This window comes from Cydia fagiglandana, chromosome 11, assembly GCF_963556715.1.
Source record: "Cydia fagiglandana chromosome 11, ilCydFagi1.1, whole genome shotgun sequence".
In the NCBI taxonomy this organism is placed as follows: Eukaryota; Metazoa; Arthropoda; class Insecta; order Lepidoptera; family Tortricidae; genus Cydia; species Cydia fagiglandana.
The window spans coordinates 9,641,947-9,655,681 of record NC_085942.1 but is presented as its reverse complement, the minus strand read 5'-3'; the positions used below and the strand labels follow the sequence as shown (position 1 = coordinate 9,655,681).

Here is a 13,735-nt window from a genome sequence, read left to right as displayed (position 1 = left end):
AAGAACATAGAGCAACTTTTATATGTAAGTTGATAAGAACCTATAACACATGAGCCTTTTCTAGAATTCCTTTCCTACTAGGTATTTATAATAAAACCGGGCAAGTGCGAGTCGGACTCGCGCACGAAGGGTTCCGTACCATAATGATAAAAAAAAATGCAAAAAAAAACGGTCACCTATCCAAGTACTGACCACGCCCGACGTTGCTTAACTTTGGTCAAAAATCACGTTTGTTGTATGGGAGCCCCATTTAAATCTTTATTTTATTCCGTTTTTAGTATTTGTTGTTATAGCGGCAACAGAAATACATCATCTGAAAATTTCAACTGTCTAGCAATCACGGTTCGTGAGATACAGCCTGGTGACAGACAGACGGACGGACGGACAGGGAAGTCTTAGTAATAGGGTCCCGTTTTACCTTTTGGGTACGGAACCCTAAAAACGGGTAGGTATGTAAAAAAAAGCATTTAGAAACATATAACTTTTTAATATCACATTTATCTTTTTTACAACCTTAAGTGATTAATTTAGCACTTATTCCATCTACAGTATCTACACGATCGACGGGCATTTTCCCTAGAAAAACCGATAGGCTACAAAAAGTGCCCGGCGACCATGTAGATGAAATATAATAAGTGCTCATAACTTATAATTATGGCCTCTTAAAGCCCAATCGAAATATTTGAGCCCAACTGACCAACAAACAACGTTCATCAAGTGACATCTCTTTTTACCATACTTTTATGTACCTATGCTTAATTTCTACATGTGTTCTTAATAAAATGGTAAATAAATATTATTATTAGACTGGACTTTAAATCATTTAATAGTAATTTGAGAAAAAAATATTGTGCTCATCATCCCAATCTTGTTTTTAGGGTTCCGTACCCAAAGGGTAAAACGGGACCCTATTACTAAGACTTTGCTGTCCGTCCGTCCGTCCGTCCGTCCGTCTGTCACCAGGCTGTATCTCACGAACCGTGATAGCTAGACAGTTGAAATTTTCACAGATGATGTATTTCTGTTGCCGCTATAACAACAAATACTAAAAACAGAATAAAATAAAGATTTAAATGGGGCTCCCATACAACAAACGTGATTTTTGACCAAAGTTAAGCAACGTCGGGAGGGGTCAGTACTTGGATGGGTGACCGTTTTTTTTTTTGCTTTTTTTTGTTTTTTTTTTTGCTTTATGGTACGGAACCCTTCGTGCGCGAGTCAGACTCGCACTTGCCCGGTTTTTATTATAATTTACACTTGTATGAAAATAACGGAATGGGAGCACAAAAATATATAAAAATACGCATCATAATTTATCATTTATTTGGGTCAAAAACTTATTTGTATGGGTTAAGGGTGTCTTTTCTGTGGACATTATAAATTAATGGAATTTATAGCCTAATTTCCTTGCCAAATCCAAATTAACATGATTAAGCCTTCTATTTCTTTTAAGCTGTGTGATTAAAACCTTAAAATAAAACTTTAAAGTAAAATGTTCTCAAATAGCTAACTTTTATTATGTCCACAGGAAAGATGCGCGGTTTACCGAACGTTTTTGACTCATTTGGCTTCTTTATAAAGCTCAATATCAAAGTGGAAAATTCCGTATTGAGCTATTAAGTACTATTTGCATTCAGTTAACAGTAACATCCAGATGCAGATGTTACTACGGAACGGAATGCAAATACGAGTAATGGCGTTTACTAATTGTATTTATACGACTAGTAAAGTGTAGAAATAAAAGCTCTAGTTTTCTTTAGCACTAATAATTCGGCAGTAACACCGTAGTTTATCCCTTGTTAATTGTTACTGTCAATGGCTCCATTCGTTTTTGATGGCGGTTCAACCGCCAAAATATACATACTAAATGAAACGATCTCTTACATAATGTAAAAATATCCATGTGGCAAATATAAGCTAAAACAAAACACATTCATAGCTAGCGCGTAACCGATATTTTATGAACGTATTACGTATTTTTGTCGAGCCACAATTACTACAACAAAAACAAAAGGGTTATAATAGAGATCTATACGGTCGCCGGAAACTTTCTGCAAAGAGGAACAGAGGAATATATTATTTCCATCTCGCTCGTAGCAGTAAAATAGTAGAAAATTTCTGGCAAAAGGTAGATCTAATACGAGTAACACCCTTATTAACCATTTTAACTCAATAAGAAACATAATAAAAAAGTGTACGTAATCTTTATATACTAATGACTATAACATCTGGATAATTAACATCACGGTTTTTGGCCTCGGGCGCTTCCTAGTTGTAGGGGGAGTATCCACCAGAGATGACCTGGTAAAGTTCCATCAAAAAGAACAACAAAAGAAATGCCGGATCAATACACACTCATCTCTCATGGATTCTTACCTTCACTATAGACTAGAGAATATAATAGTAATGCTAAAATATCGCTATGGTAATGAACAACCTGTTGTTTAACTTGACATGCAAGTTACTTTATACCTAATCTATTTCGTTACTGCCTATAGTGTAACCACAACAAATATAGGATATCATACAATAAGGGGGTCAACTACTACATTGGAAATGTAGTAACAGGCGAATTTCTAATATAAAACTTAAAGAGTTTGCTTGACAATTCGTAGATGAGTATCTTTGACGTAAAGCTAATAAGGTATTTTAATACATAGATGCCACAAATCTGCCGATAGACTCTATAGTTTCATCATCATCCTCTGTTTTGTTCTCTTCAGGTATAATTATATTATCACTAGTAAATTCCGAATTTATCACACTGACGTTATGTTCTACAGTACCCGATTGTATACTATTATTAAAACTATACTCTTTGTTAATTTCTAAGCTAAACTTATCGTTATTAATGTCTCGTTCAATGTCATTAAGTAAATTTTCGTCCGCGTCTTCTTCATTCTTAATTTTATTAACATTTCTATGACCATCCTGGCCTATTGAATATAACTCGGCATCTGACGTCATTATAGTAATAGATGTTACTACAGGACCACTATCTGGCACAAGCTCCAGAGAAGAATTGTCAGGTCTATCTTCCTCATATTCCAATTCTTCTTTAATGTCGTGGACTGGGACATCTTCTGAATTATTGGCATTAGTAGTTTTAGCCAGTAGGTCATCTATAGATGTCACAATAGTAATCGCTGTAACTTTTGGATTATTGCTGTCGTTTTCTTCTTTATTTTCTTTTGAATTGAGGTTGTCTTGTACGGAAACCTCTTTTAATTTATTGCTGTTGGTGTCTTCTTTATTCTCTTTTGTATTGAGATTGTCTTGAACTGGTTCGTCTTTTAATTTATCGTTGTCATATTCTGTTACATTGCTGTTTTCTCTCTGTTTATCTTTAGAGTAATCGTTAGGTGTTTGACTCGTCCTTTCCTCAATCCTTTCAGCGCAATGTTGACTGTCTATTAATTGAATTTCTGTTGCGCTTGCTGTGCCAGGTTGAATTGTGTTGTCACTGGGCTCGGGAGAATGTAGAGCTTCTTTACCTAAACGAATAAAAGTTACTTTTGATGATGTGTGATTTATGTGACTATTGTGAGCTTTGTCTCATAGATAGCGAAGCGAAGCGTTTGGAAGGGTGTAATGCATAATGAAGCGAAAGAGGTGCTTAGGAATACAATCATATCTGAGTAACTACTCCTGCCGAAAATATGACTTTTAACTCTTTTTTTGGTAGTCGGTAAATTTTTTACGATTCTAAAATATCTACAATTACTTTACATCAGACTTAGTGAAAATTCTATATACTTCGTACTTTGTGTTTTGTTATGCATTGTAAAATATCTAAAAAAACTTATTTACATCTATATACCGTGGTGATATAAGTAGGTATGTCGTGTCAGTTTTCTAAAATGAATAAACTCGTGCCACTTAGTGCTACGTATGTTCCATGTTATGGATATGTTACCGGTACGCTCTCGCTTTCGTGGTTTTGGTTTCTTTACCCGACGTCCAAGACCGATCTTAGTTCTAGGCAACGTCGAGGTTGGCGTAAACGGATGTGCACATTTATTTAAATCTACCACAAAGACAAATGTATAATGATAACGAGCGTAATAGTGCAAAATATTGGGGCCACAAATTTGAAAGCTGAAGTAATACGAACATCATACTCGTAACTGACAAAAAATTGTCAGTATTTGTAATGTTTGCTGTGACAACGTTAATGCTAATTGATTCATATATAAGAAGGCATTCATTAATAGTATTAAGACCAAATATATCAGCAACGTAGGTTTCGTCAGATCTCAAATGCCTATATGAATATAGTCGACCTTATTCTTCTAGATTTGGAATACATATTAATTTGGTTTGCCCTGTGGAGTTGATGAAAAGGTTCTAACATCGTCCGGACTGTTAACTGACAATTTGGTAAACCTTATTGCAAAGATATGTTCTTGTACAGTCAGCAGCAGAAGTTGCCAGGCGAGGTGTTCACAATTACCTTGACGCGCTCTTATTCTCTTAACAATAAAGTCGTGGTAAGATCATTTTGAACACCTCGCCCGCTTAGCAACTATTGCTGCTGACTGTACATGCAAAATAAGGAGAGTTATGGAGGCTGTGAGAGGAAGCATGCCGAAGTCAAAATAAGGGATCAGGCTGTTATTAAAATTTATTAGGTAAATTGAATAGGATTTTCAGTCACAACTAAAAATGATAAAGCACATGGTATATCTGCACTGCTTATACAGGATGTTACTGACCATGGGGCTTCAAATCCAGGGCTCGATTCTACTCGCTAAACGGAGCTACTTTTATTACGGCACCAACCCCAAAATCCCGATTTTTTTTTACTTTTCATACATTTTTGGCTGATCAGATGTCGAAGTTTTCTATGGAAAAGCCAAAAAATTTTCCCCGATTTTAGGGTTGGTCCCATAGTAAAAGTAGCTCAGTTTAGCGAGTAAAATCAAGCCCTGGAATTAAAGCCCCATGGTCAGACACATACTGTATGTATATAAAACATATAGATAAGCCTTTGTGGTGGAAAATTTTCATAACTGTGATTAGCGCTTATTAGGACGTTCCAGTACAAATGAAACGCTTTCCGTTTCTAAACGACTCATTTTACGATACTCATGAGTTCACAGTAACTAGAAAGTAACAATTTTGAACTTCTAGTCTGATCCCCTACATTACAGCACAATTTGGCAAGCTAATGTCCAATGCAGCACATACATCGCTAATTAATATATCGTAACTTTGCACCGGGAAGCTACGTCTATAAATATTCATGGCAGTTCCACGATTTATACGATGGTTTTTTAACAAGATTGTTTTTACTCTCGATCTAATTCTTATTTCAGCACTACGAAAGAATTCTGCTCTTTCGTCTTCCGGTATACGGTATCGGGCCAAACAACTATCCGTTGCATCTCTAGTTGTAACGGGCTAGAATTTTGCACAATAGCTTGCTTTCCATAAATAAAATGTAGTCAATTATATATTTACTTTTTATGATGTGCATATCCTCCGCGTCCACAGCGGTCGCGGTCTTTTTCGGTTCCTGCAAATAATGAAATGAATCTTTATTGTAAATTTATTTTGATTAGAAATAGAAAAAAACACTAGACGATAAATTGAATATCAAAAAGCTTGCTTGATTTAATGTAGAAAAATCAAACTAAAACAAAATGAACCAAACAAAAATGTATAATCCAGGACAGTCAATATAAATTTTGACATTGAAAAATCGCACACGACTACAAAATAACATTCGACGGCAACAGAATAAATACATTATCTGTGAAAATTTCAACTGTCACGGTTCATGACTTTCATGAGATACAGCCTGTTGACAGACAGACGGACGGACAGTGGAGTCTTAGTAATAATAGGGTCCCGTTTTTGGGAACCCTAAAAATGAAGATTTTCTAAATTATGACGTATTTACGAGGATAGGTAAATGAAGTGATTATATTGGTTCTTAACAAACACATCCCTCGCTACGCATTCTCTGATATCTCTGGTGGAAACGGAGCCTAAGAATAACGTATCTAAAGGCGGTACATAATCCACCTATCCAATTTCTTTGTCCAATGTGTCTCAAATTTTGGTTTAATGAGACAGTGAGACGCACTGACATTGGACAAAGAAATTGGGCAGGTAGAATACCACCCTAATGTAAGAATAAGATACCGCATGTCGGATAATCCCAAAAAGTAAGTAGACGGTAATGAAGCGTTAAAAACCCTCAAAAATTTACCGGTTGGCTATTTAGTTTTTTTCTTCGAGCAACACGGAAGGGAGGCGGCATTCGCACTATTTCCCCTCTGCCGAGGTACAAGATTAGCGCGTCAATCTAATCTAGCGCGGGTAATAAAACTAGTTGCACTTGGATTTTTCACTAGACCGAGTCCAGACGCGCGCGTGAACACTGCTGCACAAAAATGCCTGTTTGCTCGGTTTCTTGTTATAAAAAGAGGTCGGCCACACCAAATTTACAAAAAGAAAGTGTTACATTTCACATGTAATTTTTTTTTTACATATTATACGTTAAATTACATTTAAATACAATTATTATATTTTAGTCTCAAGTAATTGTTGGATTTATCGATTTTGCTCGCTCAGTACAAATTGCGGATCGGTCGAGCGACAAATCCGACTTCTCATCTCTCAGAATACAATGACATACTTCAATGAAAATGTGTTAGTGTGCGTGTTGTGACACTAGTCACTCGTCCGTACACAAAAAGAGATCGAGGTTTGCAAGATTTGTCTTTGACGTGTGTCATTTTCTATGTATTTGTGTCGTCATTACAGATTGGATTTTGTATGTAAGTGTGTGAGAAATGCGACTGTGTGCACCTTTCCCCCCGCGAAAAATGGCAGAAAGATTTGTACGGCGAGATATCGCTTGGGCCCCTCCCTTCCGACGTGTCGGAAGCCGGTGTTGCTCGAAGGTTTTTTTAGCAAAGTTGAAAGCGCAGTAAGGTTTTCTCTTGGTGGCGAACACAAATCAAACAATCTTCTACCTCCTATATTCATATGGTATTATGGTCATTGTAGATTTGGAGAATCAATTAATTGCAGTTATTTTAATTAATGGACGACACATAGGTATGACTTACAGCTATAGGCGGGATAAATGTAAAAGAGGGCTACTCTATGGTCATCTAGCTTTTCATAGACAAGAATGAAAAGTGTATTTTTTACCTTCTTGGCCAGTTGTTTATTTGGACCGAGTTTTGCAGGGCCCGTCGTGTCCAGACCAAGATTGGTTGCGTCTTTCATGGCTTGAGCATGGCAGGGAGGAGTTACCTCGGCGCGACTAGAATTGACCGAACTAGGCATATCTTGAGCTGGCTTGTCTATGTTGCCATTGACTGGGCTGCTGACGGTTTGGCCAGGATTTGCAACAACAGTGGCTTGGCTTGGCCCAGGTGAAGGGGAATCTACCGACCGTACGTTTGAACCAGGATTTTCTGGACTAAGTGAAGGCATATCTCGTGTACGGCCACATTCGAGATTAGTTACTTCAATTATTGGCTTCTTATCCTCTTCATCTGTAAATAATAATATAATATATATAGATTGATCCATATCCATCTGGAAATTACTAATAAACTGTAAACCGGGAAATGCGTCAAATTGAACTTGCAAGATTTGATTACAACGCTTCAGCCAATGGGCCGGGTGAAACTAAATAAAAGTTTGTAAAAACAGCTGTTGGGCGACTTTCATGTGAGAATCATCCTGCAGAAAGTCTCCGTTGTCTCATTACATTAAAAATCAATAATGATTTTGACTTACCATCGCTATCTGGCACAGTTACAAGAATTTGAGGTTTTTCTATGAGAACCACTTCATCTGGACTATCATTGATGTCATTATCACTATCTAAAAAAGAAATCAAATATTTCATTAAATTGAATCATCTCTTCATAGTTGTCCCATTTTTTTACTAAGGCTTGCTAAGGAGTTTGGGATCCGCTCAGCAACCTAATCCCAAGAATTGACCTCCCACAGCTCCCACCTCAGAGCGATACTGATTGAAAAGTTGCCTTTGTTGAAAGAAACCTGTCTTTCATTCAACAAAGGCAACAGATAAGTACCAAATGCTATTTCGTACAGTCGCCATCAGATATATCGGAGCGGCCAAGGTGTTCATAATATCTGAACACGCACTCTAACACTTTGACAATAGAGGCGTGTTCAGATATTTGTGAGCACCTTGGCCGCTCCGATACGAGGGCTGGCTGGTAAGTCTCCGAAATGAAAGATTAAAAAAAATATAATTAAAAAAGTAATAATGTCATTCTAACCTCTTGGCTTTTACGTTAATGCGGAAGCAATATCAAGTTTTTATAATATAAATAATAATATATTAAAGCGACCTAAAGAAAAACTGTATTCATTTTCGTGAAAATGGAAAAATCGGAAGTGCGTGCGGTAATTAAGTTTTATGTTTTGAAAGGCAAAACTGCAACACAAATTAAAACCAAACTGGATCGCGTTTTAGGATCTTCTTCGCCTTCTTTAAGCACAGTTCACACTTGGGTTGTCGACTTCAGACGTGGTCGGCAGAGCTGTACAGATGCTCCCCGCAGCGGACGGCCCAATGAGGTAACGACTCCGGAAATTATCAACAAAGTAAAAAAAATTGTATTGGATGATCGCCGTGTGAAGTTGGTGGAAATAGCAGAGATGGTAAACATTTCAAAAGAACGTGTTTTTAACATTTTGCACCAACACTTGGAAATGAACAAGCTCTGTGCTCGTTGGGTGCCGCGTCTCTTAACAGACGAGCAAAAACTAACCCGCAAGGATGTTTCGACGGAGTGTTTGAAGAAGTACAGGCATAATCCTAACGAGTTTTTACGTCGCTACATAACGGTTGACGAGACGTGGATCCACCACTACACGCCTGAGACAAAAGAACAGTCTAGGCAGTGGACAAATCGGGGTGAACCTGCCCCTAAGAAAGCAAAAGTGGTTTTGTCAGCCGGTAAAGTAATGGCAACCGTATTTTGGGATTCCAAAGGACTGGTTTTCGTGGATTACCTTCAAAAGGGAAGAACCATTAACGCCCAATATTATGCTGATCTGCTACAAAACCTCGATAACGCAATCAAAGAGAAAAGACCTCATTTAAATAAGAAAAAAATTTTACTCCATCAGGATAACGCCCCTGTTCACACGGCTAAAATTGCAATGGCTAAAATCGAAGATTTGCACTACGAATTGTTACCTCATCCCCCGTATTCACCAGATTTGGCCCCTTGCGACTTCCATTTGTTTCCAAATCTCAAAAAGTGGCTAGGCGGACAAAAATTTTCGTCGAACTCTGAAGTCATAGAAGCTGTTAATAGGTATTTTGAGGGACTCGAAGAATCGTTTTTTAGAAATGGGATAATAGCCTTGGAGAAACGTTGGGCCAAGTGCGTGGACTCAGAAGGGACCTACGTTGAAAAATAAAATATAACATTTATATATATTGTCTTATTTCTGTGCCGTTTCGGAAACTTATCATCCCGCCCTCGTATATCTGATGGCGACTGTACTTAAGTTCCATGATGAAATTATTTTGATTTAACGTGTACAGTAAATTAGGACAAATCATACCTATCACTTCAACTACGTCCATACATCCAGGATACTTCCCACCTTTGATGTTTTTGATGACATTTTTCACAAATTCTTCATCTTTCTCCAATGGGTACACTTCTCGGAATTTAGAAATAATTTCTAGTCTGGGTACGTATCCTGCAAAAAGGAAATAATAGTGTACTTGCTCTAAGGTTAACTGGTTGATGTACGGTGACCATAATAATGCTTACCTTGCCCTTTCAACATATGTCTCAAAATATGCCTCAGTGCCAAATTAAAATGTACAATTTTTAGATTATTTTTATGCAAAAGTTGACGAAGTCCCACTTTGTTCATTTTCTTAACGAGGCATTTGATGACGACAATGAACTGAGGATGCCTTGGCACCGGTTTTTCGGCGCTGTCTATATCGATAGTTACAGGTCTTTCCTCGACCTCAATCTTTTCTTTTTTAATCATTGGTGAAGATGTTCCAGTGTCTAAATCTAAATCAATTATTGTTGGTTCTTGTTGGATGTGTGATAAGTTTTCGTTTATACTTATAATTGGTATTTCATTTTCGGGTAGTGTCAAATTATTCCTGTGGTCCTAAAAAGGTAAACCAAATACATAATGCGGTAGTTTGGGTAATTATAGGCATCTTAAAAAAATAAAGCCACATTATTCTCATTATTAAATGAGTCATTTAATGACAGTGAGAGAGACAGACGAAGTAATCCTTATTACAAAGAAATAAGGTCCACCGATGGTCAGTTGTAAAAGTAAGGCCTGTTCCTATCTCTGTCGCACGCGCATAAAATTATACTACTGTCCCGCTCGCACAATGGCATTGACCGCTAGCATCATGGGCGTAAGGCATAAGGTGTAAAATTGTGATCCCCGTTGCGTAATTTTTTTTTTACCTCTCTACTATACTCTTTGTTTCTAAAACACACACAAATGTCAAAATGTGACGTTCTCGGGTAAAGGTACCTTATGGCGGTTGGCGCTTACGCTATTATTAACGCCGCTCCAATATTATTGCGGCGCTATGCGACGTAAGCGCCAGCCGCAATAAGGTACCTTTTTCCGTGGAACGTCACAAATGACGGATAAGGACAAATAATTATCAAGGGCTTGTTAGACTTAACATGCGTTTATAAATAACGCCATAAAACGGTAATCCAATGTAAAGCTATATATGTATATACATACTTGTTGCTCTTCTACGTCTTCCACGTTCCAGATTTCGGTATCCAGCGTATGTGGCACCAAATGTTCGGAAGTAACTAAAAAAAACCATAATTAGGGAATTAGGGTCAAGAAAAAAAACACCACACCAACTGATAAAAACAACAACAACTGATTGTTAAAAAAACAGATCTGCAAAGTTATCTGATGCAAAATGGAAGTTGTTTCCTAATGTTGGCACAGAAGAAATAATAGTACTACCGTACAGAAAGGACACTTGCTACAAACCCGAAGTTTGACAGCGATTCAGGGATTTCAGGGTCGAATCGTGCTATCCCTTTCTAATATATAGCACCAATAATAATAATTATTCTAATATATAGTCCCTTTCGGCTATTTAGGGTTGTCAAAATTCAAGTGATTATCTTATCTGTGGTCGTGCACGCACAAGGAAGTCAAGTGGTGCCAACCCTAATAATTGCTCGGAGCAATGCCGAGCCGAACGGAGCCGAGTTCGACCGAAGTCAGGAGTGTCTCCCCACTGATATTGGCTAATAGAATTGATGAGAATCAGTGGCGGATTTCCCATAAGGCACAGTAGGCCCGGGCCTAGGGCGGCGAGATATTAGGGGCGGCAAATTGTGACAAAAAATTCGGTGATGATAACAAAAAATAACTCAAAATTAAGCCAGGCAACGAATTCTCAAAAAAGGTACAGAGGGAAATGCTTGAAACACAATTTTTGACTTTGTACCTAACTTTATTTGGACTATCTAATAGGAGGTGAACATATCAAAATTTAAGTCCCCGGCCGTAGCCATTGAGCCGGGGGAAGAGAGAGGTTTGAAGGTTACATTTTTCAGTTTTTCGCTTATATCTCGGAAACTATGCGTTCTAAACGACATGATCATTATACAAAATGAAAGTTGATTAACTTGCTACAAGCTACAATTTTTACGATATCTGGAGGGCCCTCCACACTTGTGCGCGAAACGCGGCGCGAAGCCGCGAACGCGAGTGTGGCGTCGATTTCGCATATTGTTGACGCCTTCGCGCCTTGTTCCCAGTTTATAGGTTCCGTACCTCAAAAGTAAAAAACGGAACCCTTATACTCGTGCGTCTGACTGTCCGTCTGTCACAGCCTATATTCTCCGAAACTGCTGGACCAAGTAAGCACACAAATGTAAGTTTGTGACCCAAAGATGGACGTGTAATGTAAATAAATTAATTTTAAATATGGAGGCCATTTTTGGGGGGTAAATGAGAAAAATTAAAAATAGAGTTTTTCAAACTGTACTGTGTTACATATCAAATCAAAGAGCTCATTGTAAGAATCTCAAATTTTTTATTTTTATTTTAGGATAAATAGTTTAGCAGTTATTCAAGAAAATAGGCAAAAAAAAATGTTTTTCTTATGTTCCTTTTTTAGATTTTTTGGATGTTTTTGTAGGTACATAAAAAGTCAATGTTATTGGTAAAACTGTCACTTAAAATGAATAAGTATTTGCTTATTTTATTCGTAAAACCTATGTTCCTATGATCATGTCACAAGGACGTAAGTTTCTGAGCTAAAAACCGAAAAATGTGACCTCCAAACCAAACCCTTTTGATATGTTCACCTCCTAACGAGTCCAAAAAAGTTAGTAAGTAAAAAATGTGTCCCAAGCATTTCCCTCTATAATATATTTTTCCGTTGCCTGAATAAATGTAGTCAATATGATGGGTGCTGATGCTGAGAAAGGGGCGGCTACAAGGCTTGGGGCCTAGGGCGGCAAAGACTGCAAATCCGCCACTGATGAGAATTTTAAATAATGATTTGAAATTTGAATGACAAATATTTAATAACGCTGATTTGGATTTGATTTTTTTTGATATTTTACAGTTAGTCTTTTCGTCACGTTAGTGTGGTGAAAAATTGTGGTGTTTCACTTGGTGGCATAATTTGTTTAACCTTCGTGCATTGAAACAGTTGAAACCCTCGCAAGGCTCAGTATTCTTTCGCTTGCTCGGGTGTCGATATTAGCATAAGCGGTTAAACAACAACTTTACCCCCTTGTAAAAGAAATAGCTATTATATATTATCAGGTTAAAAAACGATTTCTTATACCTATCTAAAACTATAGGTATAATAGTTGTTTTTTAATTCAGATAAAAGTCCATATACTTCATACTAACTTACTACAACAATGAATTGGAGAGGCTTACCAGTAGCAGCCGATTGAGGTTCTAGCACTTTTATTTTAGGAATCTTATCCAGCATTTGTTTTATCAACAGTAAATCAACTTCCCTCGGATATAGCTTCTTATATTTCCTCAGCACTTCAACATCTGTGCTCTTTTTCGACCTCGCTAGCGGTTCGATTCTTTCTTCCACTACTCTTTCTAGTTTTTTTAACAATAGCACTTTGTTAGAGGCTGATAATCTAAACTTATCCTTATTCATCAATTCTTCAAGTAATATGATGAGTAGGACCATAACATCTTTGGCAAATTCTTTAACTTTAGCTTCTAACATATCTGCCTTTTTTACTTTACTATTGAATTTAGCTATCCTTTTTTCTTCCTTGTTTTTCTGTTTTTTATCTTTCATAATGTTACATGTTTTATTTTTGTTTGCAGGTGTAGCTTCTTCCTGAACTGTATTTTCGCCCTCATTTTCTACTTTTATAAATTCTTTATCAACCTGAACACCTGTTTTACTATTCATGTTATTTATTGGTGTATAATCTTCCTCATATGAAACTATTTTACTAAAAAAATAAAAAATGTACATAAGTATAACTATAATCTATCAACATAGGTAAGGTTGACGAAATATAAAGTGAGCCGATCTCTCGAACTAGCTTGATCGGCCCACATTATATTTCATCTCCGCTCCTTGAAATAAATATCTGACTTTAAGCTCTGACAGATTGTTTTCAGTAATTTTTATTAGACTATAACATTTTGCTCAAGATAAATAGTAGATAAGTAAAACATGCACTGTGTGCCAGCATACAAGCGT

At 37.1% G+C, this 13,735-nt stretch overlaps 1 protein-coding gene across 4 annotated transcripts in view; it reads right to left on the bottom strand.

Moving 5' to 3' along the window:
- Nucleotides 1-1,300: 1,300 nt before the first annotated feature.
- The window catches only part of LOC134668900 (uncharacterized), a 30,074-nt gene continuing 17,639 nt past the window's right edge, over nt 1,301-13,735 (bottom strand). For all 4 annotated transcript variants that reach the window (XM_063526396.1, XM_063526398.1, XM_063526397.1 and 1 more), the window contains 8 exons: nt 12,937-13,481; nt 10,756-10,829; nt 9,792-10,149; nt 9,577-9,717; nt 7,765-7,851; nt 7,168-7,517; nt 5,464-5,518; nt 1,301-3,494 (listed from right to left, as the gene is read on the bottom strand). In XM_063526396.1, coding sequence (XP_063382466.1) covers nt 2,650-3,494; nt 5,464-5,518; nt 7,168-7,517; nt 7,765-7,851; nt 9,577-9,717; nt 9,792-10,149; nt 10,756-10,829; nt 12,937-13,481 — 2,455 coding nt within the window. In that variant the 3' untranslated portion in view covers nt 1,301-2,649. The remainder of the gene's footprint in view (nt 3,495-5,463; nt 5,519-7,167; nt 7,518-7,764; nt 7,852-9,576; nt 9,718-9,791; nt 10,150-10,755; nt 10,830-12,936; nt 13,482-13,735) is intronic.